This window comes from Triplophysa rosa, linkage group LG17, assembly GCF_024868665.1.
Source record: "Triplophysa rosa linkage group LG17, Trosa_1v2, whole genome shotgun sequence".
Lineage (NCBI taxonomy): Eukaryota > Metazoa > Chordata > Actinopteri > Cypriniformes > Nemacheilidae > Triplophysa > Triplophysa rosa.
In genome coordinates this window covers 16,851,628-16,878,549 of record NC_079906.1, presented here as the reverse complement: position 1 = coordinate 16,878,549, position 26,922 = coordinate 16,851,628, and the positions used below count along the sequence as shown (strand labels likewise).

Genomic DNA, 26,922 nt, shown 5'->3' with positions numbered 1-26,922 from the left:
GATATTGCCATCTTTGTGGGGACATTTTGTCCCCATACCGTAGGGTTTACCCTTCCCACGCACACACACACACACGCACACGCACACACACACACACACACACACACACACACACACACACAACTCTCTTGTTGGGATGTTTTATTAATGGAACTACAGGCAGCAGTGAGCCCTTGCTTTATAATTGATGCTCAGATGCCCGACTAAGAAGAGGTTGAGGTGAATGTAGTGAAGATCACATGCACGAAAATAAAACTTAGTATGTCCCTTTAACAACACCATCAGCATCTTTATAAGATTTCTTCGTACGGTTATCCAGTCATAGAGTTAAAACTTTTTTTAATGTCTACAACAAAATGTCTATAATAATTTCAACATCAAAACTGTTATCCAAAAGATTATAAAACAGAAATTACAAACTGTACTATGACTACGGTCGAGCTCATGTATATTGTAGTATAATACTGACGTTAGTATCCCTCATAAATAATGATTTTAGTTATGTTCATATTTAGCCATAACCCTCCAATTGCGAAGGTTCTAATTATCATGCTGACATACCCTCCCAATGGCGAGATGCTGACTTTTATTTGTTAAACTACAAGCCTACGCCATAGCAGACAGCATCTTCTGCCGGGAATAGGGAGGGATTGCGGAGAGAGTGAGTGAAGCGAGAGGCCAGGGCTCGACGGTATTCATCCGCCCCTCCCCCAATCTTTCGTCCTCCCGCGCTCGGATGCTGATGCTGTTGCCATCACCGCGAGATGCGCGTCAAACGGGCATCATCAACATGTAGAGCCCACATCTCTCCTCACCCATCAGGGTCTCGTACCCACTCTATCAATCAGCACCAAAAATAACAGCTACGATGTGACCAAAACTACCCTGCTTTACGTTCCCGATAGCACAACACGCCGTTTTAGAACCGAATAATTAATCCGGACATGGTACAATCTCATCTACATCATTCAGATTTTCTTCCGCATAATATGAAGTCCTTACCACCGTCTGCTGGCTCCTGTTCCTTTTATTTTATCTCCATTCTGCACCATTGCGCATCATCTGCATTTGGAATAGCGTAAAGGTCAAATGATGTGACTTTCATTTGTGCTCTCCGTGATGGCTATGGTTTCAGGATATATCACTGGATAACATTTCGTGTTTTCTGCTTTTTTATCGACTCAACGTCAAATGTCCTTGGAGCATGGCCTGCGCGGTAAGTGAATGTAGGCTATTTGTTCATAGATGTACGTTCACAGGTCCTCTATTAATTGGTTTTGAGTTAGAATAATTCATGCTTTGTGTTGCCATGCGTGTTTTGTATTAGTTTGTTTATTTGTTGCTGTCCAATGTCCATTGATGTTTAATTAAAATGCATTCATTTTACAATAAGGTAAATAATTATATAAAAATATTATTATCATTTATATAATGTCAACAACGCACACGCTGAGAATTTTAACTTTAAGGTTTATATCTAATATGGGTATTCCTGTTGAACATTTTTTTCGTTACAGTGATGAAAAATAATAATAACGGTAATGCAGAATCCGTAAATGATTTGCACTTTAAATGCTTTAATATATATTTGTATCGTATCATGCGTTAAAATATTGACAAAGTTGCGCTATAAACTTAATTGTAAGAAATAGATTTTAAATGTATTTTTAAATTAAACATGTGCAAATTAATATAAACGTAAAGAGAAGGATGTTTTCTCGGTAGTTTTAGGTATAGGCTAGATTGAAAAACAGGTGCTAGATTGACGTATTTCTGCCCGGTCGGTCTGTGCACTTTAATCCCCACCGGATGCATGTAATGTACATTTATTTAACCTTACCATCACATTGTCTGTGATCAAACCGAAAGTTCTAAGCAAAAACGACACAGACACTGTTATAAACTGTGATACCAGCTGTACGGTGGACCAAGGTGAACATTTGATTCCTGAAGGTTACTCGGAAAGGGCATCCATCATCTTTAAATAAGCGCACATTAATGGAGCACGCCATGACGGATCTTTTCTTTGTCCTATAATAAATAATGGTAAAGAGCGCACACAGATTATAGGCTTAAAGTTTCATAAATCTAAAGTTGGTGTCACGTCAGTGAAATGGAGGCACATAGCTCAAACGGATTGTAATGTCATCCAAAAATCGCCAGGCCTGGTGGTTGAGAGAGTTGCCTTCGTAAATCTGTTCTGCAGTGGGATTGGGCAAGTGATCGTGAGCGCATGCGCAGGACGTTCCCTGTTTTGAGTAAAGACAGATTTTGCGTTGGGAGGGGGGTCAATGAAAGTATATGGTCAAGGGAGAGGTACAGATAGCTTTTGCGCGATCAAAAGAGGGTATTTCAAAGAGCGTTTCAGATAAGAAGTGATTGTCCTCGGTTTGCTTAGGAAATTATGTAACGCTGTGAACCGCAGTAGGCGTGAAAAAAAAACACTTGGCTACTTATTTCCCACAAACCACCTACAGCTGTGACACCTGGGTGAGCAAAATGCCGCCTTAACATTTTAAAGTAAGACTTTTTAAAATAATAAAGCGCTGTACGTTCATTGAAACGCGTTTATTATAAAATATAAAAGTAGTTTTTTTACTAAGTAGGGGAGACTGGGGCTGGTTGTCACGTTTGGAGGGAAGGTGTTGCTATATATCTCAGTCATTTCAAGGTTGCTGATCCGAAAGTACAAGTTTGCAGTAGTTTTGAGAACTTTTTTCCCCAAATTAAAAATGTTGAATAACATTTTGTAAGCAAGGGCCGAAAACGGCAACAATTTTGTTCTTAGGACAATGGTATTTGCCATGAATGTCATTTGTGTTTTATGTGTTGGATTTTTATACTAATTAATTCGTATAGGCCTAATTCTTGAAATATTTATAGTTACATGTGGTAGCTTTTCTATTTTTGTCTTTTAATTAATTGCGTAATGTTTTATATTGTTTACTCCTTTACTTTTTGAAGTATCTTGGAGTTTTAACATTCCTCTTTTTTATTTTTCAGGTTATTTACCAAAGCTATTCCTGTGTCACTAGATCCCCCGTGTTTCATAACCAGTAACATTAGCCATTCTACATAGAGATGGATTGGGATAATGGTGACCACTTCATTTGTTGACTTTTTATTTATGGGGGAATATATTTCAGGGGAATCCCAATTACAGCGCCATAGATTAAAAAAATTGAAACCTTATGGAGAAACTACACACAGGGTATTTTAGAAAGAGAAATTAGAAAATATTTTCCAAGTTATTCATCTCATAACATTTGCTAAAGAGCTCCCAGTCTTCCACAACCGACACACATCATGGGGGATCTAGGCAACAGCACAGTGGATTTCCATCCTACGAAGCCCAGGATGGATAGAGGAGGCCATGAGGGGGATTTTGGGACAACGGTAAATGAGTTGTGCTCACTGATGGAGCTCAGGGGTGCAGAGGCATTGCAGAAGATCCAGGAGACCTACACAGATACAGAAGGCCTCTGTCACAGACTCAAGACTTCACCTGCAGATGGTGAGTTGGCTTTGGTTTAGATGTGGACACATCATCATTTTAGTTACATTTAAGTCAGTTTGTGTGTAAGAATTTTCATCTGCATTAATGTTCAATGATTCATTCTGACTTAAACATTAAACAGAGGTCTCTTGGGATGTAGAAAATGTTTGTGAGAATAAGCATTACAAAGCTTTAAGCTGTTTTTTTTGTGACGTGACGTGATGATAATGTTACATTTTCTTAACATTATGCATTTGTTATGCCTATCAAACTTTTTGCAGCGTTTATTTATCTGGGATTTGTCTAAAGTTAATTTATTAAAAAAACTACCGTTATGTTAATTCAGGTCATTCATAGTAAATTAAATGTTCTTCGATAAAACTTGAACCAAACTCGCAGTAAATGCACTGGCCACAGGAAATCACAAGATTTTAGTGGTTAGATTTAGTTAAAATTAGTGTTTAGCTATTCAATGAATCTTTTATTGCCGTGGCTATTCTGGGTAGATGATTCTACTTTGCGCTCTGGTAATCGCATTGATTCTCATTTTGTTCTCACTGCTTGCTTTCACGCCATGTCATGTGGTCTGACTGCATCGTTATTTGTCAGCTGCATCGAGGTTACCGTACTTGAAGTTTATTGTATTCACTTCCTCCTTAATGCTGCTCTTTGAAAAATGCCTCTTCAGAAGGCTCGACAGGGAGACAAAAGGAGAACCTTAGGGCCATGGATGGAAAGATGAAAGTATGAAAGGAAAAACTAGATGTGCTGCAGAACTCTTTCAATTGCGGTAGTCTGTAGAAAGAAGCCTTTGCTCTATTTAATCATCTATTTGTAATTATTTCATTTGAATAATCTACTAATCTAGTAATTTTCTTGTGAATAAGGTGCCTTGAATGGAGATCATGAATTTATGAATTATGGCAATTGATAGGTGTTAAAGAGCTGATTTTTTTCAAACAACTTGGGTTGTTTTGAGTGAAGATGTTTTCTAGTCCAATGTGAATTTATTTGATATTTCATAGTTCTTAGTTATAGGAACTAGCTTTATATGGAACAGTATTTATATTAAACTTTCAATAGGCTGCAAAAAAACTACAGTATTTTTTGTGTGTTTTAGTCACATCGGTTCATTTTACATTATTTCAAAAATTAAACAAATAGTTTACTTTCAAAATGAAAATTCTGTCATCATTTACTCACCCTGTTTTCATTTTGAACATTTGTGATTTTCTTTATTATACAAAACACAGAATAAGATATTTAAAAAAATGTTGATAACCAAAAACCGTTGGTCTTTTGACTTCTATTGTATGGACACAAAACCCGTGTCAATGGGGACAAAAGTTTTTTGGTTACCAACATTTTTCTTTTGTGTTCTTCTGAAGAAAGTCATACAGGTTTGAAATGACGAGAGGGTGAGTAAATAATGACAGAATTGTCATTTTAACAGTGAACTATTCCTTTAAACATTACAGTGTAAAAGCATAGTTGTAGACAGAGGTTTCCCCTTTCTATTTTTTTACCCTTTATAAAACCTTGATCATTTCAAGTTTGTCACTAGTGCTTAGACTACTCACAAAGTGATGTAGTAGTTTTTCACCAATTTGTGAACATGATGGTCACAGCGCTGTGTTGGCGTGTTGAACATAAGTTAAGCAAAGTCAAAAATGTCCCTTCCTCCTTGTTAAAACTGTATCTACTGGTTTTACTTTTTGAGTGTTGTTTTATAAAAATAAGTGCTTAACACAAAATGTTTTGTACCATTTCATATTTTCAACCTAAATCCAAAACTGTTGGCCCCTGACAAAAGACCTCTTAGTGAAAGGACCGCTCTAATAGAAGAGGTTGCCAGGGCAGCAGGTGATGATTGGCAGGGAGAGGATGCAGAGTGAGACAGTCTGCCTGGGTCTTGCTGCCAAAAATCACACCCCATAGTGCATCCGAAACACACTGACTTAACCATCTGTGCTCTGCGTTCTCATGTTCTGTCTCCTCCCTTCCTTTCACACTAAGAGGTCAACCATTGGTTTCCTGCGCTTACATATTTGCTTGATGACTCTTAAAACATCCAGGAATGTTTTAATCATTGTAAACCCACTTTTACGCAATAGTTAGGGATGTGTAGCACCATGAGTCTGATCAGATAGGTTTCAGATAGTTTGCATGACTGAACATATCTGACCGCTTTAGCAGCGGATTGATAGGACTTGCCTTAAAGGGGCTTACGTAAAGAAGCTTCAGGCTGCATAGTGCATACCGTACATCAGGGGTCTTCAGCTACTTTTCTTTGAGGGCCAGATTCCAAAAGTATAAATAGGATGCGGGCCTGTTTTTTTATTATATCCTCATTTCTTCTGTTATTTTGTATTTCTGTTATGCATTGCATTTTGTTCCTTTTGAACTGTTTTTGTTGCTGTTACTTATAGGTCAAATATTAAAACATGCACACAAATATTGTATCCAGTATTTGTGCATTTTCATGATATTTAATTATGAGGGATCCTACTGTCTTTTTAGTTGTATTTTATATTCCTTAATGCGTTAGTTTAAACCAAAAATTGCAGCTAATTTACTCACCCCCAGTGAGTAAATATAAGATGTGGGTGGCATAGTTTTTCAAGAATATATTTATGAAGATATTTGTTTAAATTAATGAAAGCCAAATCAATTAAAGTCCAAAATGCTAATACATTCAGCACAAAAGTAAAACCTGCCCATTGTGACATTAAACTGGAGTCTTTTAAAGCGAATCAATTGATCTGTATCGCATATTCGGGTGAATTCCAATTCCAATCGCATTCATTTGCCTCACTAACTTTGAAGGGCAGATCCTTTGAAGTGCAAGTTCTGGAGGGAGAGGAACAGATGTTTTTCATAAATATAGCCTTGTAAATCATACATAATGAATGCAGTATTAAAAACAACACCGTTCACGTGGTGTACCCTTTCTGCAGTTACTTTCAAGGGCACAAGACGCGTTTTGGAACGCGACCTATTGCGTGTGCAAACTGACTGCCTGTGGATTAGAGCGTTGTTACTAACATTAAAGTCTCCGTGAATCGTAATTTGCGATCGTTTTTACTTCCGTATTTTGACGCATTTCCGAGTGAAATGGAATTTCTAATGTGAAAAGTAGTGGGCGTGGCTTTCGTCTTTCTCTGCAATTGGATTGGATGGATAAAAACAGTCTTTGCATTTTGAAATGGAACTGGCAGCAGACTGACAGTTGAAGGGGAGGAGTTAACGGATGCTCCGCCCAAGCCGTCTAACATGCGTCATTTAAGATGGATGGTCATTACAGGAAGGAAGTGCATTTTCAGATTTTAACTAAAGATTATGAGGGCACACACATTTTTAAAAGAGAATGACCCACATTGATAAACTATTTACAATAAACTCTGGAATATTTCATGAAAAAAAGGCATTGTAATTTTTTATTTCACTGGGACTTTAAGTTTCTTTGACAGACCGATCAAATCGCTTGACAAGACGTCAATATATCGTTATGAGCCGCGGAAATTACTTTTGTATTGAGTGTAGCAGCGTTTTGGACTTTCAAATATGTGGCGTCTCGGTACGTGCATTTCTTAAAGCACACCGTTAAAGTCTCTTCACTTGTTTGAAATGTTAAGGTGGGCCAGGTAGTTGAGTAGCCCTGCCGTACATTATTAGAACTTGCATTGATTTTTTTTTTGACAACCTTCTATTTTTCCCAAAGGACTGTCGGACAACCCTGCGGACCTGGAGAAACGCTGGCATGTGTTCGGGCAGAACTTCATCCCCCCCAAGAAGCCCAAGACCTTCCTTCAGCTCGTTTGGGAGGCTTTGCAGGATGTTACCCTCATAATCCTGGAAATAGCGGCCATCATTTCTCTCGGACTGTCCTTTTATCAGCCACCAGGGGGCGACAGTGAAAGTAATTTAAAAATCTCAATCTGAAATGTCTGTTAAAATGAGGAGACAGATTTTTATTCTAAGTTAGGTTTCTGTAAACAATGTAATTTTTGTGCATTACAATTCTTATTAATACAGTATATTCATTCAATATTGGCGTCATACTGACCATTTGCCATCCTGCTCTAAAGCCATTGGCCATCAAAAAACCCATACCAGTTGACCACTAAAACAATCATGCCTAAAAAGTACATTAGACTTGAAGGATTGTCAATTACTTGACATTAGAATGGATAGATAGAAGAATATACAGGATCATATCAAGAGATGTTAAAGTAGATACTCTTCACTCATTGTCCTCCCACATATTTTTTTTACCGCTCTCTCTTTCTGCAGTGTGTGGTAATGCGAACACAGGTGCGGAGGACGAGGGCGAGGCGGAGGCGGGTTGGATCGAGGGTGCAGCTATCCTGCTCTCAGTCCTCTGCGTGGTACTGGTGACGGCTTTTAATGACTGGAGTAAAGAGAAGCAGTTCCGTGGCCTGCAGAGCCGCATCGAGCAGGAGCAGCGATTCGCTGTGGTGCGGAACGGCACCGTCATCCAGATCCCTGTGGCCGAGATGGTGGTGGGTGACTTTGCCCAGGTCAAGTATGGTTAGTGGAGTTCACAACCGGCTACTCAACTTCTCCTAATGCAATTATAAAATACAAATTTTATGTTTTTATTATATAGGAGTTAGTAGTCCTAGTAGCTACTAGTAAGTCCTATAGTATAATATAGGACTTAGTAGCTTTCCTGTAGCTCAGTGGTAAGAGCATGGTGCTAACAACGCCAAGGTCATGGGTTTTTTCCTTGGGTTTTTACTTATTTATAAATTTATTTTTTTTTTTATTTTAAGTTTTTTTTTTTTTATTTATTTTTCTTTTTTATTTATTTATTTTTTATTTATTTATTTTCTTTTTTTTTATTTTTTTTTTTTGTTTTTTTCTTCTGTGGAACACAAAAGAAGATATGTAGAGAAATGTTTCAGTGTATTACAATGGAAGTCTATGGGTTTTTGTTTTGTTTTGCAGAAGTCATGCAGATTTAGAATGGCGTGTGAATAAAAAAAAACATAAATTCATATTTGGGTGAACCATCCCTTTAAGATGTGATGTGACCATATATGTGATGTATATGTAATGTACTGATGTATATACTGACACTGTATAGCTTTACTTCAGATTAGAGGAAGTAACACTCAAAGGCTGGTGAGATGTTATTGATCTGTTGCTGTCACTTATAGGGGACCTCCTGCCTGCGGATGGTGTTCTCATCCAGGGAAACGACCTCAAGATCGATGAGAGCTCGCTCACCGGAGAGTCTGATCACGTACGCAAATCCGTTGACAAGGATCCCATGCTGCTGTCAGGTAGGGAGCAAACGTGAAGATTCTATAAGTGAACAGACGTGTTTATGTGTTGGAATTGGTTGGCCACATGTGTCGTGATGAATGTTTAGGTATGTTAAAGCGACTTACTTACAAACTTTTTAATAGCTCGTCATTTTGATTTTCTTGTATTGTATTGCTTATGCTTGTACAGCACTTTGGTAAACACAAAAAGTGCTTAATTAATAAAGCTCGACTTGACTTGCCATCTGTTATAAATTCAGTTGAAATCCAAACAGACGGTTGGTGTAGCCTAAAAGATTGCAAAGCAAAAGATTACAAGTTCGAACCAAAGGGGCAATATTGTTTCTTTGAGCTCTTGCCCAGGTTGCTTACCTTAAGGTGGTCTCTATAGTAGGGAATCGACCTCAGATTTTTTGAAGTCGACTATTATGTGATAAAAGTCGTGTCGACAAATCGATGATGTCATTAATAAATAAAATATCTTTGCAACAAGATTTGATGGGTGCGGGCAGTAAGACACTCGTGTGTGTGCGGGCTGCGGGAGAATGGCGGGACTCCCCCAAAATAGCCTGCAATATATTTATTAGCCTAATGCAGCAGACGCTTTATCATGGCGGACTTACAAACACAGCACATCAGTGACACAGCAACCAATTTGAGAAACATTTTTATTTATTCTGTTTTTTCTCATGTTTTATTGAATGGGGAACAACAAGTACAAAAATATAATATTAAAAGATTTCAGCGCACTGAAATCTATGTGGCGTTATTCTTTACCTGCGAGCTTTTGCAGCGTTAGAAGAAATCGTGAATGTTGTTGATGAAAACATTGTGAATGATGCGTGTGGAGGCACAAGATAACATATATTATTGCCGGGAGTGTGACAGAATCTCGCTGAAGCGGGTGGAAATGACATCTGTCCCGCGCACAGCTCTTTTAGAACAGTCAGCCTCTTCTTAAAGGTACAGTATCAAAAAATCACATGACCCGCGACTAGTACACATGAAGTTGCTATAGACTAGGGGTTGCACGAACTAGTCGACATTAATGCTGATGCGACATTTAAAGCTTAATGTCGACTAGTTCGTGCAACCCCTAGTCTATAGCAACTTCATGTGTATAATAATAAACTGTTGGTCATGTTTTTTGCCACTTATGGTAACTAGAGAAGAGACAAGAAAACTGTTGAGAAAGAGACAAAAGAGTGTTTTAATTTAGATGTTTGACATTGTTATATGTGAACACCCAATTTGCTCGGAAACATCTCTTGGATTCTGCAAGTACTTTAACATTAAGGCTTTACAGAGCTTGGGTTAAATCTCATTGACTGGTTTAATGAGAGAGTGTCCCTGAGGTCTGATAAACAGGTTAATCAGATTTGCCCTCCTGTCTGCTTCCTGCAGAAATGGTTAGATTTGTGTTAGTCTCTCCTGAGACCTGCTCTGCTTCTCCTTCTCCTTCCTGATGATCACAGTTTACCAGCATCTGTTTCTGTGCTTGGTCACACATTCATTGCTAACCCATGATCCAAATAAAGCGTGTAGAGATATTACATGCTTTTAGACACGATTAGAGTGAACTTGCAGTACTGTATTGACATTTAACAGTGAGTAATGAAAACAGATTTGTTTGCATCTTATTACTGACCTGTGAATAGTACCCATTTTTAAGGTTTTGAAATCCTAAAACCTCATGTCCAGATGTAATGGAGAAAAAAAACAGATTTCAATAGTCTTAGCTTTTTAGACCCCGCTGTTTATGAATTTAAAATGTTGTGATGATAGATTTTGGGGTATATCTACAAGGAAATACTGTCTTTTTTAGGCGAATAAAGAGGGAGAAATGGTTAACATTATGATAGATTTCTTAAACGTATTTAATTTTTATCTGAATGAGTTCTTGTAGTGACTTTCCCATGCTATAGGTTGGCCGTTGCCCTAAATCCATTTGTTTAATTGACATGCATATACATCTTTCATTTATCAGTTTGTTTCATTAAGGCGAGCAAGAAGTCTTCATGTCTTGTACATTTTTGCTATAGTAAATTTATTGCTGAGGTTAATTTAAGTTTAATCATGGGTGTCGGAAGCACAAAAAAGTGAAAATCTATTAGTGTAAAAAATGTGGTGTTGTGAGAAAGAGGCGTGATAAGTAGTTCTGATGCTATTGCCGCAAGTTCAAATCGGCCTTTTGCCGAACTCGCTTTTCTACATTTTCACATCGCATTTCAAAACCTAAAGGCATTTATTTTCAACAAAATGAAGAAAATATTTGAAAAATGGTGTTAAATAATAAAGTATATGGTAAGGGGTAGTAGGGAGGTCTTTATTATCCCAATTAGTTGGCTTCCATTTAATAATTTTAATAAATATATTTGCTCTCTATCATTATTGTATAATGTGCAACATTACCTTGCTGTGTCGAAATGGAATAAAGTTTATTTTATATTTATATTGGAGTTATTTTTTATTCATTTATATGGACTCTGAATGAGCAAAGTGGAATGGATTTGAGGAAGCAGCAACGTGTTAGTCAAGGCTGTAGCTAAAACGTGGAATGGAGTTTAATTTATTAGGCATTCCTCAAATTGAATGGATTTGACTGACAGCGCTCTAAAAAGAAAATGACATATTTGCTAAATTAGAGACTGTAAAAGTGAGTGGGTCTAATATCATTGGTCTTAAAAAGTGGATGGGTCCTGTTCCACCCACATATAATGGTTCCGACGCCCATGAGTTCAAAGGAGGTTTTGATTTTTTTGTAACTGGAAAACAAGACAAAAATGCTGATTAGAGCGATGAATGCGGTTCAGTGAACCAGCGAAAAGGCAATCTGGCTCAGTTTAATGTATTACATGTTAAGACTGGAAAGGTCTGGGAAGTCGGACTTCAGTCTTCATTTTGATCTGTGCTTCATCCCAAAGTACTTCTGTGAGCTTAATAAGCAATAACTTACACTTGTTTGTACAAGTATTGTATTACATGAAGCTATCTGTGAATGATACTGTTGACTGCACAATAATGCAAAAAGTCAGCCTTTAGTTGTTCGCCTCAAATGTTAATCTGAATTTATTCACAGTTGTTATCTTAAAGCAAATCTCACATTCCTTAAGTTTACAAATACCATTTTTCTTTAGATATGAATAAAAAGGTTTTATAATGCTTTTAAAATGGGAAAGATGAAGATGGTGTAAAAATGTTTAAAGTTGAGAGTTTCCTGTCTGTAAATTGATTTTCAGGCACTCACGTGATGGAGGGTTCAGGGAAGATGGTGGTGACAGCGGTCGGTGTGAACTCTCAAACCGGGATCATCTTCACCTTGCTGGGCGCTGGTGATGTTGAGGAAGAGAAGAAAGACTGCAAGAAAGGTTTTGAACCTTTCTTGAATTTCACTTTAAGAAATTCAGGAAGACTATATAAAAGAAAATGGATGCCTCATCCCTTGAAGCATTGTAAACGATAATCAAAACTTTGTATTGTAAATTTAATCAAAAGATTAAATTATGGTAAAAGTACTGTTGGAAGACTTTATTACCTCATGCTTCAAGGGCTGGTGTTTCCGTTTCCATGGCAACAGTGACCTTTCTCATCGCTTGCTCTTTCTCTTCTGGATTTTTTATAAGTTGTTATCATTATAAACCAGTTGCTTAATGAAGAAAATGAATAGAAGTTTTATTACAAGAGTCTGACTCTTACACACTTCTCCATTTCCATGCAGTGAAATGCTCAGAAATGTTACTCACTCATTTGAGTTAATTTTGTCATTGTTTTGTTTAGCCTGGTTTTATTTTATGTCTTGGTTTTTACATCCCATCTTCATTATTGTCCTGTCCTCTGTTTTCCAACAATTCTATTAGAGGTCAATAGTAATTCATCCATGCAGTTCCACAGTGTTGAAGTCAAAGAACACAACATCATAAATGGTAGGTGACATTCACAGTAGAGAGATGACTCATAAACCAACATCCTGCTTTTAATAGCCCATTTCTGTCGAATATTAATCCTGCCATGTTTTCTTTCCCATGCACTTGTTTTGTCATGTCAGCTGCACTGATCTGTAGGCGGCAGAAATAAATTATTTTTGCTTATTTTAAATGTCTCTTTTACATTTAACAGGTAAACAAGATGGGACCTTGGAGAACAATCAAAATAAAGGTGACTTGATTTAGAATAGAGTTGGAATTTTTAATGGGTATGTTCACTTGAAATTATAAGGCTGTGCTAATGAAATATAAGCATACTCCAAATATAAGAAAACATCCTGTATTCAAGCTTTTCTAAAAATGTATTAGAATTACCCATAATTCAATTGTCCGTCACAGCCAAGAAACAGGATGAGGCTGTTGCCATGGAGATGCAGCCACTGAAGAGTGCAGAAGGTGGGGAAGTGGAGGAGAAAGATAAGAAGAAAGCTAGTGGGGCCAAGAGGGAAAAATCAGTTCTTCAGGGAAAACTCACCAAGCTGGCGGTGCAAATCGGAAAAGCAGGTACGGTTAATAAGTCTAGCAGATCAAAATCTTCTGGAGCACTGGCATCATTATTGGGTTAGGATTTTTAATTTGAAAAACACCCCGGTAACAATCCAAAACACCATAGCATTGTGGGGTGCATTTTTTTAGAAGCAAAGTTTTATACAGTATATCAATGTGACCATGTCCCCAATGCACCGCAGGTCTGGTGATGTCCGCCATCACTGTGATTATCCTGATGCTGTATTTTGTGATCGAGACGTTCGTGATTCAGGGAAACGTGTGGCTGACGGAGTGCACACCGATATACGTGCAGTATTTTATGAAGTTCTTCATCATAGGAGTGACTGTTCTAGTGGTGGCTGTGCCAGAGGGTTTGCCGCTGGCAGTCACCATATCACTGGCCTATTCTGTAAAGGTAAGTCAGAAACACCCTAACAACGCAGTAGGAACAATTGAACACTGAACACTTGAGCAACTTATAGCAATGCCCCAACAACCGCTAAGAACCCTTTAGCAACTGCATAGCAACAGTCTAACAACTGCTTGGAACATTTTAGCAACTGCATAGCAATGCTGAAACAACCACTTGGGACACTTTAGCAAATGTTTAGCAATGCTCTTAACAACTAGACCATTTTTGCATCTACATAACGCAATAACAACCACTTAGAACACTTTAACTGCAGAGCAACACTCTAAATACCAGTTAGAACACTTGAGCAACCACATAGCGTGCTAACAACCCCTTAAAAACTATAACAACTGCATAGCAATACTCTAACAACCACTTAAAACACTATAGCAGTGGTTCTCATCTCTGGCCTGCGAGATCCATTTTCCTGCCGAGTTTAGCCCCAACTCTGATGAAACACCTGAAGAGGCTAATCAGTGACTTCAGGAACAGACGCGTTCAACTTAATGTTGGGCTGCGCAGATTGTTTGGCATATCGCATTAAAGTACCGCGAGAGCGATTCAAATGCGAACCGAGCAATCTGCACTTGAATCGCTATCGCGGCACTTGAATCGCTATCGCGGTACTTAAATGTCATACGCTGATAGATTTGCGCTGCGCCGCATTAAGTTGAATGCATATATTCTTAAAGACGCTGATTAGCTTGTTCAGGTGTTTTTTATCAGAGTTGGGGCTAAACTCGGCAGGAAAATTGATCTCGCGGGCCAGAGTTGAGAACCACTGCACTATAGCAATGAGCTAACAACTGCTTAAACCGCCCGGGCAACCACCCAGGAAACCCTGCCATTGTGGCAGCGGCTATTGCATTCTCAGCCACGATGACAAGCAACACTCACATTTTCTTAAGAACATGTAAACGTTTAGTTTCAGAAAACGTAAAAGAAGGCTTGTTTCTTCCCATCACTCCTGTCAATGGCTTTCTACAGAAAATGATGAAGGACAACAACCTGGTGCGTCACTTGGATGCCTGTGAGACTATGGGTAATGCTACAGCTATCTGCTCGGATAAAACAGGGACCCTCACCACTAACCGGATGACGGTGGTGCAGATTTATGTAGGGGACCAACACTTCTGTGACATCCCAACACCACACCAGATTAACCCCAGGACACTGGAGCTCATCTCCAGTGCGATCGCTGTGAACTGCGCTTACACCTCGAAGATCATGGTGAGAGGATTTTTTAAGATGTAAACCACAGTAGCTGCTTCAATAGAGATTTCATTTGATCCTGTCAAAGTTTGGAGCTGGAACTACACTCGTACTAGTCTATTTTTACCCTTTAGACTATACGAGAAGTTTTAAGCTCTGTTCACCTCTTGCCCCAGGCTGCAGATAAGGAAGGCGGTCTGCCCAAACAGGTGGGTAATAAGACAGAATGTTCTCTGCTGGGTCTCGTGCGGGACCTGAAGCAAGACTACCAAGCAGTGAGGGAGCAGATCCCTGAGGAGAGGCTCTATAAAGTCTACACCTTCAATTCTGTCAGAAAATCCATGAGCACCGTCATTCAGATGCCGGATGGAAGCTTTCGCTTATACAGCAAAGGAGCGTCTGAGATCTTGCTTAAAAGGTATGTTGAGTGTGTAGTGTTGTTTTTTTCATGTCATGACTATAGGAAGATCACCTCAGAATAAGCATCTGGCCAACTTCTGAAACGTGGTTGTAAAAACATGAATTGTAAAAATTGTTCCCTCTTCACTTCAGATGCTCGTTCATTCTGTCCCGTGACGGAGAGGCACGCGCTTTTAGGCCGCGAGACAAAGATGAAATGGTGAAGAAAGTGATTGAGCGAATGGCGTGTGATGGCCTCCGCACGATCTGCATCGCTTACCGGGATCTTCCCGCTGACCCGATGCCAGACTGGGAAAATGAGACCGATATTGTTTCTGACCTCACCTGCATCACAGTGGTTGGCATCGAAGACCCGGTTCGACCTGAGGTATATAGACAGGAGTACAGTCTTGGATGCGAATATGTCAGTTCTTATCTGTCTTTAAAAGAGCATTTTGACAGATTGCATAACACTCTTAAGATCAATTGAAATTAAACACCAAAACAGAATGTCTTAAAATATCTGTATCAAAACGGCACTGTTTGAAATTAAGTCTACTTCATTTTTGCATATAGTAGCAACGAATATGTAGTGAGGTTTTTGGAATAAAGCTTCGCTGACAGGACATCAAAGAGCTTGAAATGCTATATATTATTTATCGCTATGCAGTATGTGCCAATGAGTGCTTCATCTTAAAATGTCCAAAATCCTGTAATATAAATCATATTAGTGCTAGAAACTGCAGGTTGTATTCCAATCAGGTCCCAGAAGCCATCAGGAAGTGCCAGCGAGCGGGCATCACTGTACGTATGGTGACCGGCGACAACATCAACACAGCACGGGCCATCGCTGCCAAGTGTGGCATCATTCATCCTGGCGACGACTTCCTGTGTATTGATGGGAAGGAATTTAACAGGCGAATCAGGAATGAGAAAGGAGAGGTATGCTTGAAGGGTTTAAATATGATAACGATGATGTGTCATTTGTGTTGTCGTGTTTGTTTTCTATGACAACTAACATCTATACTGAAGTGTTAAAGATTTGTGGCTAAACAAAAAATAAAACGAGCAATATAGTTAAATTCATACTAGTTTCTCTTTCATTTTTCTTACAGATCGAGCAGGAGCGCATTGACAAAATTTGGCCCAAGCTCAGAGTTCTTGCTCGATCGTCCCCTACAGACAAACACACGCTGGTCAAAGGTGAGGGTCTCCTCACAAAGTTCTGTTCATCGTTGTTTCTATGGAGATGAAATGTTCCTGTTTGTTGTTGTTCTAATTGAGCTTTTTCATAATCAAATAGAGTGAATCTGGTATGAAGTTAAGTTCATTTTTTTCTTCATTTACCGAAGACATTAAAGGTTTTCCTTGTTCTGTATGGTGATTTAATCAGTGTTTTGTGTTTGTTCTGTCTGTGTGTTTATAGGTATTATAGACAGCACTGTTGTAGAACAGAGGCAGGTGGTCGCGGTCACAGGTGACGGCACAAACGATGGACCAGCTCTGAAAAAAGCTGATGTGGGCTTCGCAATGGTAAGAAGATCAAGATTATCCAAAACTAGCGCTACCCATCTTAAAGTTCTGATAGACAAAAAGTCATGATAAACCAACTCACACTGAGATTTGGATTATAGGATTATAGTAAGTTTCCAGCCGTCAAGTTCATGCATTCAACATTAAAAAGAATTTAGGATGAGATGATCATATAAATTATATATTGACCACTGCAGGGTTTCCATCATAGAAATCTACACCACTGGGTTAGCTTCAGGTAAACCACTGTACGTTTCATGATGAATTTCTGTGAAAGCTATTATTGATTGTGTATTTTGTGTGATTTGTGTATCAGAGGCTGAGAAATGCACTTGGTTTGTGTGTGATAGACGCATGAAATGATTTGATAAATTGTGATCCTTATAGATGCATAAGGATACATATAAAATATTTTTTTGTTGGCGTAGGGCATCGCTGGTACAGATGTGGCCAAGGAGGCCTCTGACATCATCCTGACGGACGATAACTTCTCCAGTATAGTGAAGGCCGTGATGTGGGGGCGAAATGTGTACGACAGCATCTCCAAGTTCCTGCAGTTTCAACTCACTGTTAATGTGGTGGCTGTCATAGTAGCCTTCACTGGTGCCTGTATCACACAGGTACATCAACCCAACAGACACTTTTTATCACTTACTGCTTATTCTGGCCAGGAACCGCCACCATCTGATAAACACGAATTAAACTAACAGTCCGCTTTATTTAGTATGTAAATCCATTGAAAGAGAATAATGATACAACAATGATACCAAAAATACGGATGCAGCCTTTATAAATTAAAAGCAGTAAACAAAGCAAAATATAATTTTACTAAATTATAGTTATAATATATTTTTATTATATATATATATATATATATATTGGTGCTGTCAATCCATTAAAAAAATGTATAATCACGATTAATCACACATAACATTAATGTTTTTAAATATACTTTTACATTCTAACAATTTCACATTTAATCTCCAAATTAATGTAGAAACAACAGATTTCTTTAACAACATCATTTTATGAATAAAAGGCAACATTCTGATATTAGCACCGCAACTGATGTCTACATTAAATTGATATTTTTTTCTTTATTTTAACATTAATTTAGCCATTTAACATTGAAGTACAGTATAACTGAGAGCTCTCATGTCTAACAGGTAGGAAATATACAGAAATTGAATTAAGTTCTCAAACACGTTACAGTTTTTAATGCTAAATTCTAAATTAAATGCAGATTTAAAGCTACTAAACACATTGAATTCGTCTTCTCTTTTGTTCTTTGATTAACATTAATGACAGGAGTCACAGCAGCAGGTTTAAGAATGCTTTTATGCTTTTAATATTTTCACAACTCTTTGCATTCATTCAGGATTTTATTTAACACGTTGAAATCTATGCTTACGAAAATGCTAGCCAAAACGGGCTTTCTGACATAATCTTGGGTGGTTTTGTTCAAGTCCTGTCCTCAGTCCTGGGTTTCATTCAAGCACGAAAGACAATTTAATAATTGTGCGCTGTCTGACAGAGATTCATTGATGCAGCCTTTAACCCGTGACTGTATACACCAGACGAGAACGCTGTCGTGTTGTGCCGCGTCCCACAGAAGCTGTCTATCTATACTGAACGTGTCAAAGCAACGGTTTCAAATCGCACTTAAATTGTTTAAAGGCCTTATGAATAAGAGCGTGATTGTATAATGTAACGCTAGACAAAGGATGACAAAATAAACGGATGCTGCGTTAATTGCGTTAAATATTTTAACTCGTTAATCTGAAAAAAATTGCAACCGCTGACATAACATGGCAAATTACAAGCAAGGGGACCCGCGGTGTATGTAGATAGAAATAGCTCATTCTAAGGTAATAAAAACATAATGCTTCATTGTGTAAGCTCTTTATACACCTCTGAAGGCATAGCTATGTATATTATATTGCATTTCTATCAATAGATCCTCCCAAAAATTACACACTGGACCTTTAATTATATTTTTATCAATTATTGTTAAACATTTCATGCCATTCATAAAATCAATCAGTCATCTTTTCGGTTTCATCTGTGTGCGCAGGATTCTCCCCTGAAAGCCGTGCAAATGCTATGGGTCAATCTCATCATGGACACGTTCGCTTCCTTGGCTCTTGCAACAGAGCCGCCCACCGAAGCCCTGCTGCTGAGAAAGCCCTACGGTCGGAACAATCCTCTCATTTCCAGAACCATGATGAAGAACATCCTCGGACACGCCGTGTACCAGCTCATCATCATCTTTACCCTGCTCTTCGTAGGTACGTTCCTTTGAGCGGTCAAAAGTCAGCGCAGTGGACAGCATATTTAATACGATGCAAATAATGGTAACAGAATGGAGAAAATGGAAGTGGTACTAATGTGACAAATAAGTGGCGTGTCTTTAAATACCTCTTTCTGCCCATGTGCTCAGGTGAGAAGATCTTTGACATCGACAGCGGCCGTAACAGTCCGCTTCACTCTCCTCCCTCTGAGCATTACACCATCATCTTCAACACCTTCGTCCTGATGCAGCTCTTCAATGAGATCAACGCCCGGAAGATCCACGGAGAGAGGAACGTGTTTGACGGAATCTTCTCAAATCCCATCTTCTGTTCAATCGTGCTGGGGACCTTTGCAATACAGGTGTGAAAGGTTTACGGATCACAGATATTCAAAGCCAGATGTCTTAATAAACGTAATGATTCAGTGTCTTAGTCTGAAACTGTAGTTGTCCTAATAGTTTTCTTTTGAAAGCAGCTTGTGAAATTCTACATCCACATCTATTCAGCTTCTACTTGGTATATTTCACCCAAAAATAAATGATGTCATCATTTATTCACTTTCATGTTGTTCATAACCTGTATATGACTCTTCTGTGAAATACATAAAAAAGATATTTTGAGAAACGTCTAAGTGGTTTAGTGTCCATACAATGGAAGTCAATGGGGTCCAGTGTTTTCAAAATATCGTCATTTGTGTTCTGCAGAAGAAAGAACTGAGATTAGGGTGAAAAAATATTTCATTTTGGGTGAACTATACTTTTAAGGACAACATGACCAGATGACTCTTGAACCTTCCTGCTGGCGTTACAGTATCTCACTGCATCTGTTTGCGGTTGTAGATCGTGATTGTTCAGTTTGGAGGAAAACCCTTCAGCTGTTCCCCCTTGAATGTGGAACAGTGGCTTTGGTGTCTGTTTGTGGGGATGGGAGAGCTGCTATGGGGGCAGGTAAATGACACAATATACTTCTACACCTCTTTGTATTTAGTTGCTTTATCAGTGGCCGATGTCTATATGTAGACAGGCATGTGATATAAATGAACTATATATGATACATAAACATTTTAATACAAAATTATTTGGCAATTGGTATTTAATGCATGTCAAATGCATTCAAATGTCTTGCTGTGTGGTTAAGTATATTGGGTCGTGTTTCTCCTCTAGGTCATTTCATCAGTACCAACACATCAGCTGAAGTGTCTAAAAGAAGCAGGTCACGGGCGGGCTCCAGACGAGATCATGGATGAAGAGTTCGCTGAGGATGAGGATGAGATAGATTACGCGGAGAGAGAGCTGAGGCGAGGACAGATCCTCTGGTTCAGAGGACTTAACCGAATTCAGACTCAGGTGATGTTCCACCTCTCTGTCCTTTTCTGTCTATTTTAATGTTGCTTTTATGTTGTTTCTGACAGGCGTTCCCGCATAGACACGCATTGCCTTAAAATATACCAGGTGCCTTCTGCGCCACAGCTCACTGCAGCTGTTTCTCTTTCACTTTAAACTTTTAATGCAATTAATTTTCACCTGCTTAATAAAATATTGTTATTTAACGGGTTTTCTGTTGTTTGTAAATGTTAACTACGTTGTTTTTATTTCTCACATCATCTTTATTATCTCTGCTGCTCGAATCACTCCTTGCCGGTTTGATTATTTTTTCTTTTCTACCTGCGTCTTTGTGTATTATGTCACAGCTCGGTAAATATTATTGCCTTGTTTGAATGATTAAATGTTATCACTGTTTGTATAGACCTGTGCTTAGACATTCATTTAGAAGTGTGTTACTTCAGCTACGGACAGATTTGGTCTTGTGGGTCTAAAAATACACTTAACTTTTAATAGTTTATTTAATTAAACATCGTCCATCACTGGATATAATGTACATGCACAACCGGAGATTTCTATTTTTATATTTTAAAAAAGGTCATTTCAAACACAATTTATTCTATTTATTGACATAATGAAAATTCAAGTTAAACAAAATTTCAAAACATTTTAGGTTAATAAAATTATTTCATTTAAAAATTAATTCATAAGTGATATTTACTGTGATCTTTAGTTTTTTATTTTAATATTTGTGGGGAAATTGAGAGATCATTTAAACACTATAAATGGCTAGTGTTTACGTCATTCTTTGTTTGGCTTATCTTGGTTTTAAGAATTTAATCATTTATTGTAACAGATTTTCCTTATGAAAACATAAAAGGCTGAAACAAAAAAACAGTCTATGAAAGACTTTAAAAAAAGTGTAATTTCTCCATTTTATAGAAAACTTTGTTAATGTCTGTAGTTGAAGAAACGCTCCAGAACATCAGTATGTTGGCAGGCACATTACCCCTAAAGATGACCCCGATCCCACCCCTACCAGTGCCAAACCTCAGCTCATTCCCAAATCTCATTCTCCTGTCTGTATGATGTCCTTTTCTCTCTCTCCTGCAGATGGAGGTAGTGAGTACCTTCAAGAGAAGTGGTTCGTTTCAGGGCGCAGCGAGACGTCGCTCTTCGGTGCTCAGCCAACTCCATGACGTAACCAATAATTCTACTCCTTCTCACGTAGTTCTCTCCACTGCCAATGCATCTAATGCCCCCGGGAGTGAGTCTTTACGTTCCGTTAACGGCACCTCGTAGAGCCCGTGCACTCGGATGGCTCGCCTATACCTGAACGCATACACGTGCATTGTTGCCTGCCTTCAAACACGCCTGGTCTGCTGAATGATGTGTGAGTGAGAGAGAGAGAGAGAGAGAGAGAGAGAGCAGATTATCAGCATCTGCTTCATCTCTGTACATGTGCATTTTAGTTTTTGCTTATTTGTTTGTGGCTTTCTTCTTTTCTTTCCTCATTGCTACCTCATAATATTTCTCGGTCTTTCTCTGTGTTTTTCTGGCCTGCACTGAGGTTGGCTTTCTCTTCCTCGTTGCCTTTTTCGAATCTCCCTTTGCTTTATCTGCCAATAATTCACTCTCAAATCGATGTCGCCATTAAGGGCTACTAGAATTTTATCGAAGGAGCCATACGAGAGTTGAAATGCATTGAGAAACTTCGCAAGACGATGTTTCTTCTATTGCTCAAATGAAAACTGACAAAATTTGAACAACGAAACAAAGCGTAGTGAATTGAAAGACTGTTGTAAACTTTCGAGTATAAGCCCATTTTGGTTTCGATTGCTGTTTTGATTTTAACTTTTCTGCCCTGTTCATGTCCATGTTTTTAGCTCTAACTGTCTTTTGTGCGATTTCTTCAGATCGTCCTCTCTTTCTTTACAGGTGTCTTCTCTTTACGATGTCTTAACCTCTTTTTAACCTCATTAGAATAACTAATAATCTCATCTTTCTGTTGCTATGATATAGTGTGGATCATGTTTTCTTGAGATGTATTCACACAGACAGTGATTTGTTGATTAGGATAATGCACCAAATATAACATCAATATTGCCCTTCAGGTGCCAGAAGTGATCTTTCGGTGGTCTAAAGAAACAGCTGCGTCTTTCCAAATCCCTTCAAAGAGACTACGCAGCATTAGCCCAGCTGGAACCCCCGTATTATCATCACTTCCTCTTCACTGTTAAAGGAATAGTTTACCAAAAATGAATGTCCTGTCATTGTTTACTCGTCCTCACGTCGTCCCGTACCTGTATTTCTGTGTCCTATATTTCTGTGACAGCAGCTGCGAAAAGTCTTCCGTAAAGTCAAAGTTACATTGTTAAGTTAATAACTTTACAATACAACACATGAGTCATACTGTATGGTAGTTTTGCGGGGCTCTTTTGTCCTTTTGGAGCTGTGGTCACTTGAAAATTTCCTTTATTTCCATCATTCTATTTGAAGATTCCTTGAAATTCTTGTTTTATGTTGCTGGATAAGGGATTGGAACGACATGAGGGTAAGTAAATGATGACAGAACCTTCATACATGGATAAACTATTCCTTTAGTTCTTTTTATTTATTACATTTGGAAAATGAAAGTACAGTACAAACCTTGTAGTTTTTCCTCCTTTTTCTTGTTTTCCTTAAACAGGTCTTTAGACTTTTCCCGTGTACATCTTTTCAGTATAATTTCTTGTTTGTCTTCGTTTCCATTTGTCTCGTAGCATTTTGTCCTACTGTATGTGTCACTGTTTTTCAACTGTGAATTTTTAACAGATCAGGGAAGCTCCAGCTAAATGTTCTTTACGTACAGTACATTTGTAATTTTGGGACAGTTTCACCAAATAATGTAGGAAAATAATGTATTTTACAGGTGATAAGGAGAGGGTTGCTTCTCAAAAGCTTTTGTTGCGCCTTTATGTCACAACAAAAGACATCTTTACCATTTCTTGGTGTTATAGATTTAGTGCTCCATTCATCGAACGTCTGTCTTTCATTTTCCCTTCTCTTCCCTCCTGTCTGTCATGAGGAGTTCTGATGTGATGTGTTTGGAGCGGAGCCATTCAAACACTATCCCTTTTCTGTTTTTCCATCCAGTGCCTGAATTATAAAATATTAGCCAATTCTGAGAGAATTGCATCATTAATTTGCACCGTTTTGCTGTATTTTTCTTTCGTCTTTAATATATAACACTCCGTTGAAAGAATTCTGGGCCTTATACTCGGACGTTTACGATGTCAGTATCAAAGAAATCAGCTTTAAATTCCGCAGTGACCACAATAAATGGCTCTTTGGAAAAACAAAGCTACAAAAGTGCTTGAACTGTTGTGTCCATGTTGTGAAGTCTCTCCTCCCTCTGTCAGTCACATGCTTTGTGGTCATTTCAGGGCGTGGTTTGGCTATGCATGTACAATGCGGAGGGCAGAAAAACTCCATGGCCTGCATGGTCACACACACCCCAACAGTTTCTTTTTGAGAAGATGCATTTCCACCATGGTCTCCGTTTAATCACATGACAAGATCAAGGATATCAGAAATGGAATATGGACAGAGTTGATAAATGTTTTTACAGATTTTTTTAATTGAATGTAGTTGCATGCATTCCATGCATGAAAGGGAAGAGAAAAGTTAAATTATTGTGCATGGTTGCATGGGAGAATTATCCCATTTAATGTGTTCATATACTTTTGAGGGCATTAAGTTTTTTTCCTTTTCCAAAAACAATCAAGATTATACATGTCCTCGTGTTAGAATATGCTGATTTAATCAAAGATACTTTAGTCTTTATTTTGTTCAAGTGAATTTTCCTCTTTATAAGGCTTACAAATATAAATGTAACAGTCACTGATGATGTCAGAACAATAAATCATGCTTACTGTCACTAATTCAATTTGTTTTTAAAGACTGTTTAATCTGTATTACAGAGTTTGTCAACACCAACCGTATGTGAATATGCATGTTTATATTTGTGTGTATTTGTGTTCATTGTAAACCTCTCTATTACTGTTTTCTGTGTGTTTGTGTGCGTTTGTATCACATGTTGTGTGCCGTCAAATAATTGTTTTTGGTTTTTATTGTCGTCATTGTTTTGGTGTTTATTGTTGTTTGTTTGCATGTATTTGTTTTCCTTCGAGTATAATATATTTGAAACACCTGGTATTGAACTGGCAACAGTGAAAGTTGTTATTCCGTTATTGAAATTTCAATCAGACGGTCTTATTATTTTGTTTGTTTAATTTGAATGCTCACTAATTTGACATGCCTTTCTACTCTTAAAAATTCATACTAGACTTGCATAGGTCTTTTATAGTAAAGACATGTATATGTAAAATCTAAAAAAAAAACGATCATTATCAAAAAAGTACCAAAAAAAGATTTTTATAATTTGTGTCTACAGTGTATATAATTTGCTATATCCACGTATTAAATGAAAGGCAGACGGGGCTAAGGCTGCTTTGACAGACCATATTCCAAAAATGTATGACGTTCCATTATATTGGAATGATTTGTGTTTTGTCGTGTGCTAGCTTGACTGTATCATCTTTGGGTTTTCTTGATAGTGTTTACTTGTAATTACAACTTGGATTTAAAAGAAAATGTTTTGGCATCATTCTATAGAGGTCTATAGAATGGCTGTGGAATTCTTCAGATCTTTAAGTTGTCTGTAAAGGCCCACTGCACTTAAGGCCTTAATCGATGTGAACGGTTCTTTCAGGTTCTAAGAGTCTAAGTGATACAAAAGAGGGACTAAACATTTCTTCACCTCTTTGTCCTTTTTGATCCCTCCATTTTCTTCCCTTTGACATTTCCTACCCTGCACCCTTGATGTATAGATCCGGGTGGTGAAAGCTTTCCGTAGCTCCCTCTATGACGGCATCGAGCGACAGGACTCGCGCAACTCCATTCACGACTTCCAGGCGCACCCAGAATTCATCATCACGGACTCCGTCCACATCATCCCCCTGATCGACGAGACTGACGTGGACGACGCATCGGAACATTCCAATCACAACCACGTGCGCGTGGCCCTCCAGCATCCCGCTCCTCACCCGCAGCCCCAGGCGCCTCAGAGACCCCCGCGATCCCGTTACCCGTCACGCCCGCTTAGACAGCAGAGTCTGCCAGTGACCCTCAACTGCAACAACAACGCTGCAGAGAGCCGTGTCTATCTAGGCCTAAATGACAACGGGGTGCCGCACGTTTCTCCCTGCCCTGCCAGTCCTCTGCACAGCTTGGAGACATGCCTGTAGAGGTCAAAGTTCATGAAGTTGAGACTGCCAGCACATGACGGACAAGTGTGGATGACTCTTAAGTGGGGACTGGCAGAGAAATGGTTAGGATGGTTCTGTACCTAATCTTTGTTTCTATATTACTATGAATCAGATTCGCAGCTTCAAAATGTTTCGGTGATTATTTTGCAGTATCTTGTGTGACCCAAAGACAATCCTACAACGCATGAAAGAGACATTATGTTCTCATATGTTGCACTCGAAGAAACGTTGGATATAGGTGTGGACTCTTGACTTCCTGATCCTAATGAAAGTGTAAAAACGAAAAAGAAACAAATGTTTTTTGGGGGATAAGTCCTTTCGCCTTTTAATTAATAACTATTGTTCCAATTATTATAGTGGTTATATTTCTGCTCAAATTACAATGAATAATATACACCAGTTATGATACTTCATCGTTTAGCTTTATATAACTATGTATGTTTGTATGTATGACGTAAGTCTGTATGTATGTGTATTTGTTTGTTTGTTTGTTGTTGTTAAAATCCGTGTCTATGTTCTCATTGGTTCCACGTGCCCCTTTCTCTGTTTTCTGTGTTAGAGTGTGATCTGTATGTCCAATTAAAAAAAAGGAATTGAAATTAAAGATCATATATCGGCAACATATAAATAAAATAAACTCGAACCATTGGAGAACATCTTTCTGAAAAAGATCAAGGCAATTTGGCAAATGCCTTTTTCTTGAGTTATTGATGCAGTATGGTAGTTACAAGATCAAAGCAAACAGACAAAACTATTTTGCAGAATACATTTAGTGGATAAAATAATGTGCAATAAACGTATGTATTCAGCTAAATTACAGTAGTGGAATAGTTCCATATTTCAGTAAATTTCTTGTTTGGGCTGCCCTTGCCGTTATCATCCTGTGTCTGAAGTAGATGTCAGATTAAAGAAAGTGAAGAAAATTCGAAAATGGCTTTTGCAAGCTAATGGGGAAACTAGTGAAAATGCTTGTTTTTATTGCTAACAATGACTTCAGTTGTTTGTGGAAAACCTGATAAACCACAGTATCCTGGCCTCCAACGTAATACATATATTTTATTACAGGTATAGGCAAGAAATGGAAACATTTCTATATTATTATATAATTACATTTTAATCAAATTGATTTTTTTATGTATAAATAACTAAACATCTGCATGATTTTCAATCAGTTTGACTACAGCT

General features: G+C 38.2%; 1 protein-coding gene across 5 annotated transcripts; it reads left to right on the top strand.

Moving 5' to 3' along the window:
* Nucleotides 1-700: 700 nt before the first annotated feature.
* atp2b3a (ATPase plasma membrane Ca2+ transporting 3a) lies at nucleotides 701-26,551 on the top strand. Of its 5 annotated transcripts, none has more exons than XM_057356350.1 (22): nucleotides 701-1,216; nucleotides 3,004-3,514; nucleotides 7,218-7,415; nucleotides 7,790-8,047; nucleotides 8,680-8,805; nucleotides 12,027-12,155; nucleotides 12,904-12,942; nucleotides 13,110-13,274; nucleotides 13,460-13,674; nucleotides 14,659-14,901; nucleotides 15,060-15,301; nucleotides 15,436-15,670; nucleotides 16,045-16,224; nucleotides 16,398-16,485; nucleotides 16,709-16,815; nucleotides 17,244-17,435; nucleotides 18,890-19,103; nucleotides 19,256-19,467; nucleotides 19,946-20,053; nucleotides 20,270-20,452; nucleotides 21,542-21,695; nucleotides 25,300-25,438. In XM_057356350.1, exons 2-22 carry the CDS (start codon nucleotides 3,307-3,309, stop codon nucleotides 25,323-25,325), a joined length of 3,522 nt encoding a protein of 1,173 aa, XP_057212333.1. In that variant the 5' UTR covers nucleotides 701-1,216; nucleotides 3,004-3,306; the 3' UTR covers nucleotides 25,326-25,438. The 5 variants fall into 5 exon arrangements, with proteins under 5 accessions (XP_057212333.1, XP_057212328.1, XP_057212331.1 ...); XM_057356345.1 differs by having other exon boundaries at nucleotides 706-1,216; nucleotides 21,542-21,628; nucleotides 25,300-26,551; XM_057356347.1 differs by lacking the exon at nucleotides 701-1,216 and adding an exon at nucleotides 2,327-2,490 and having other exon boundaries at nucleotides 21,542-21,628; nucleotides 25,300-26,551.
* Nucleotides 26,552-26,922: the final 371 nt, after the last annotated feature.

What these genes read in the sequence shown, in the direction of transcription:
- atp2b3a (XM_057356345.1), top strand. Translation starts at nt 3,307, where the DNA reads ATGGGGGATCTAGGCAACAGCACAGTGGATTTCCATCCTACGAAGCCC. An exon ending in CAAACACACGCTGGTCAAAG is followed by an intron (nt 16,486 to 16,708) that starts GTGAGGGTCTCC and finishes GTGTGTTTATAG; the next exon opens with GTATTATAGACAGCACTGTT. An exon ending in TGCTCAGCCAACTCCATGAC is followed by an intron (nt 21,629 to 25,299) that starts GTAACCAATAAT and finishes CTTGATGTATAG; the next exon opens with ATCCGGGTGGTGAAAGCTTT.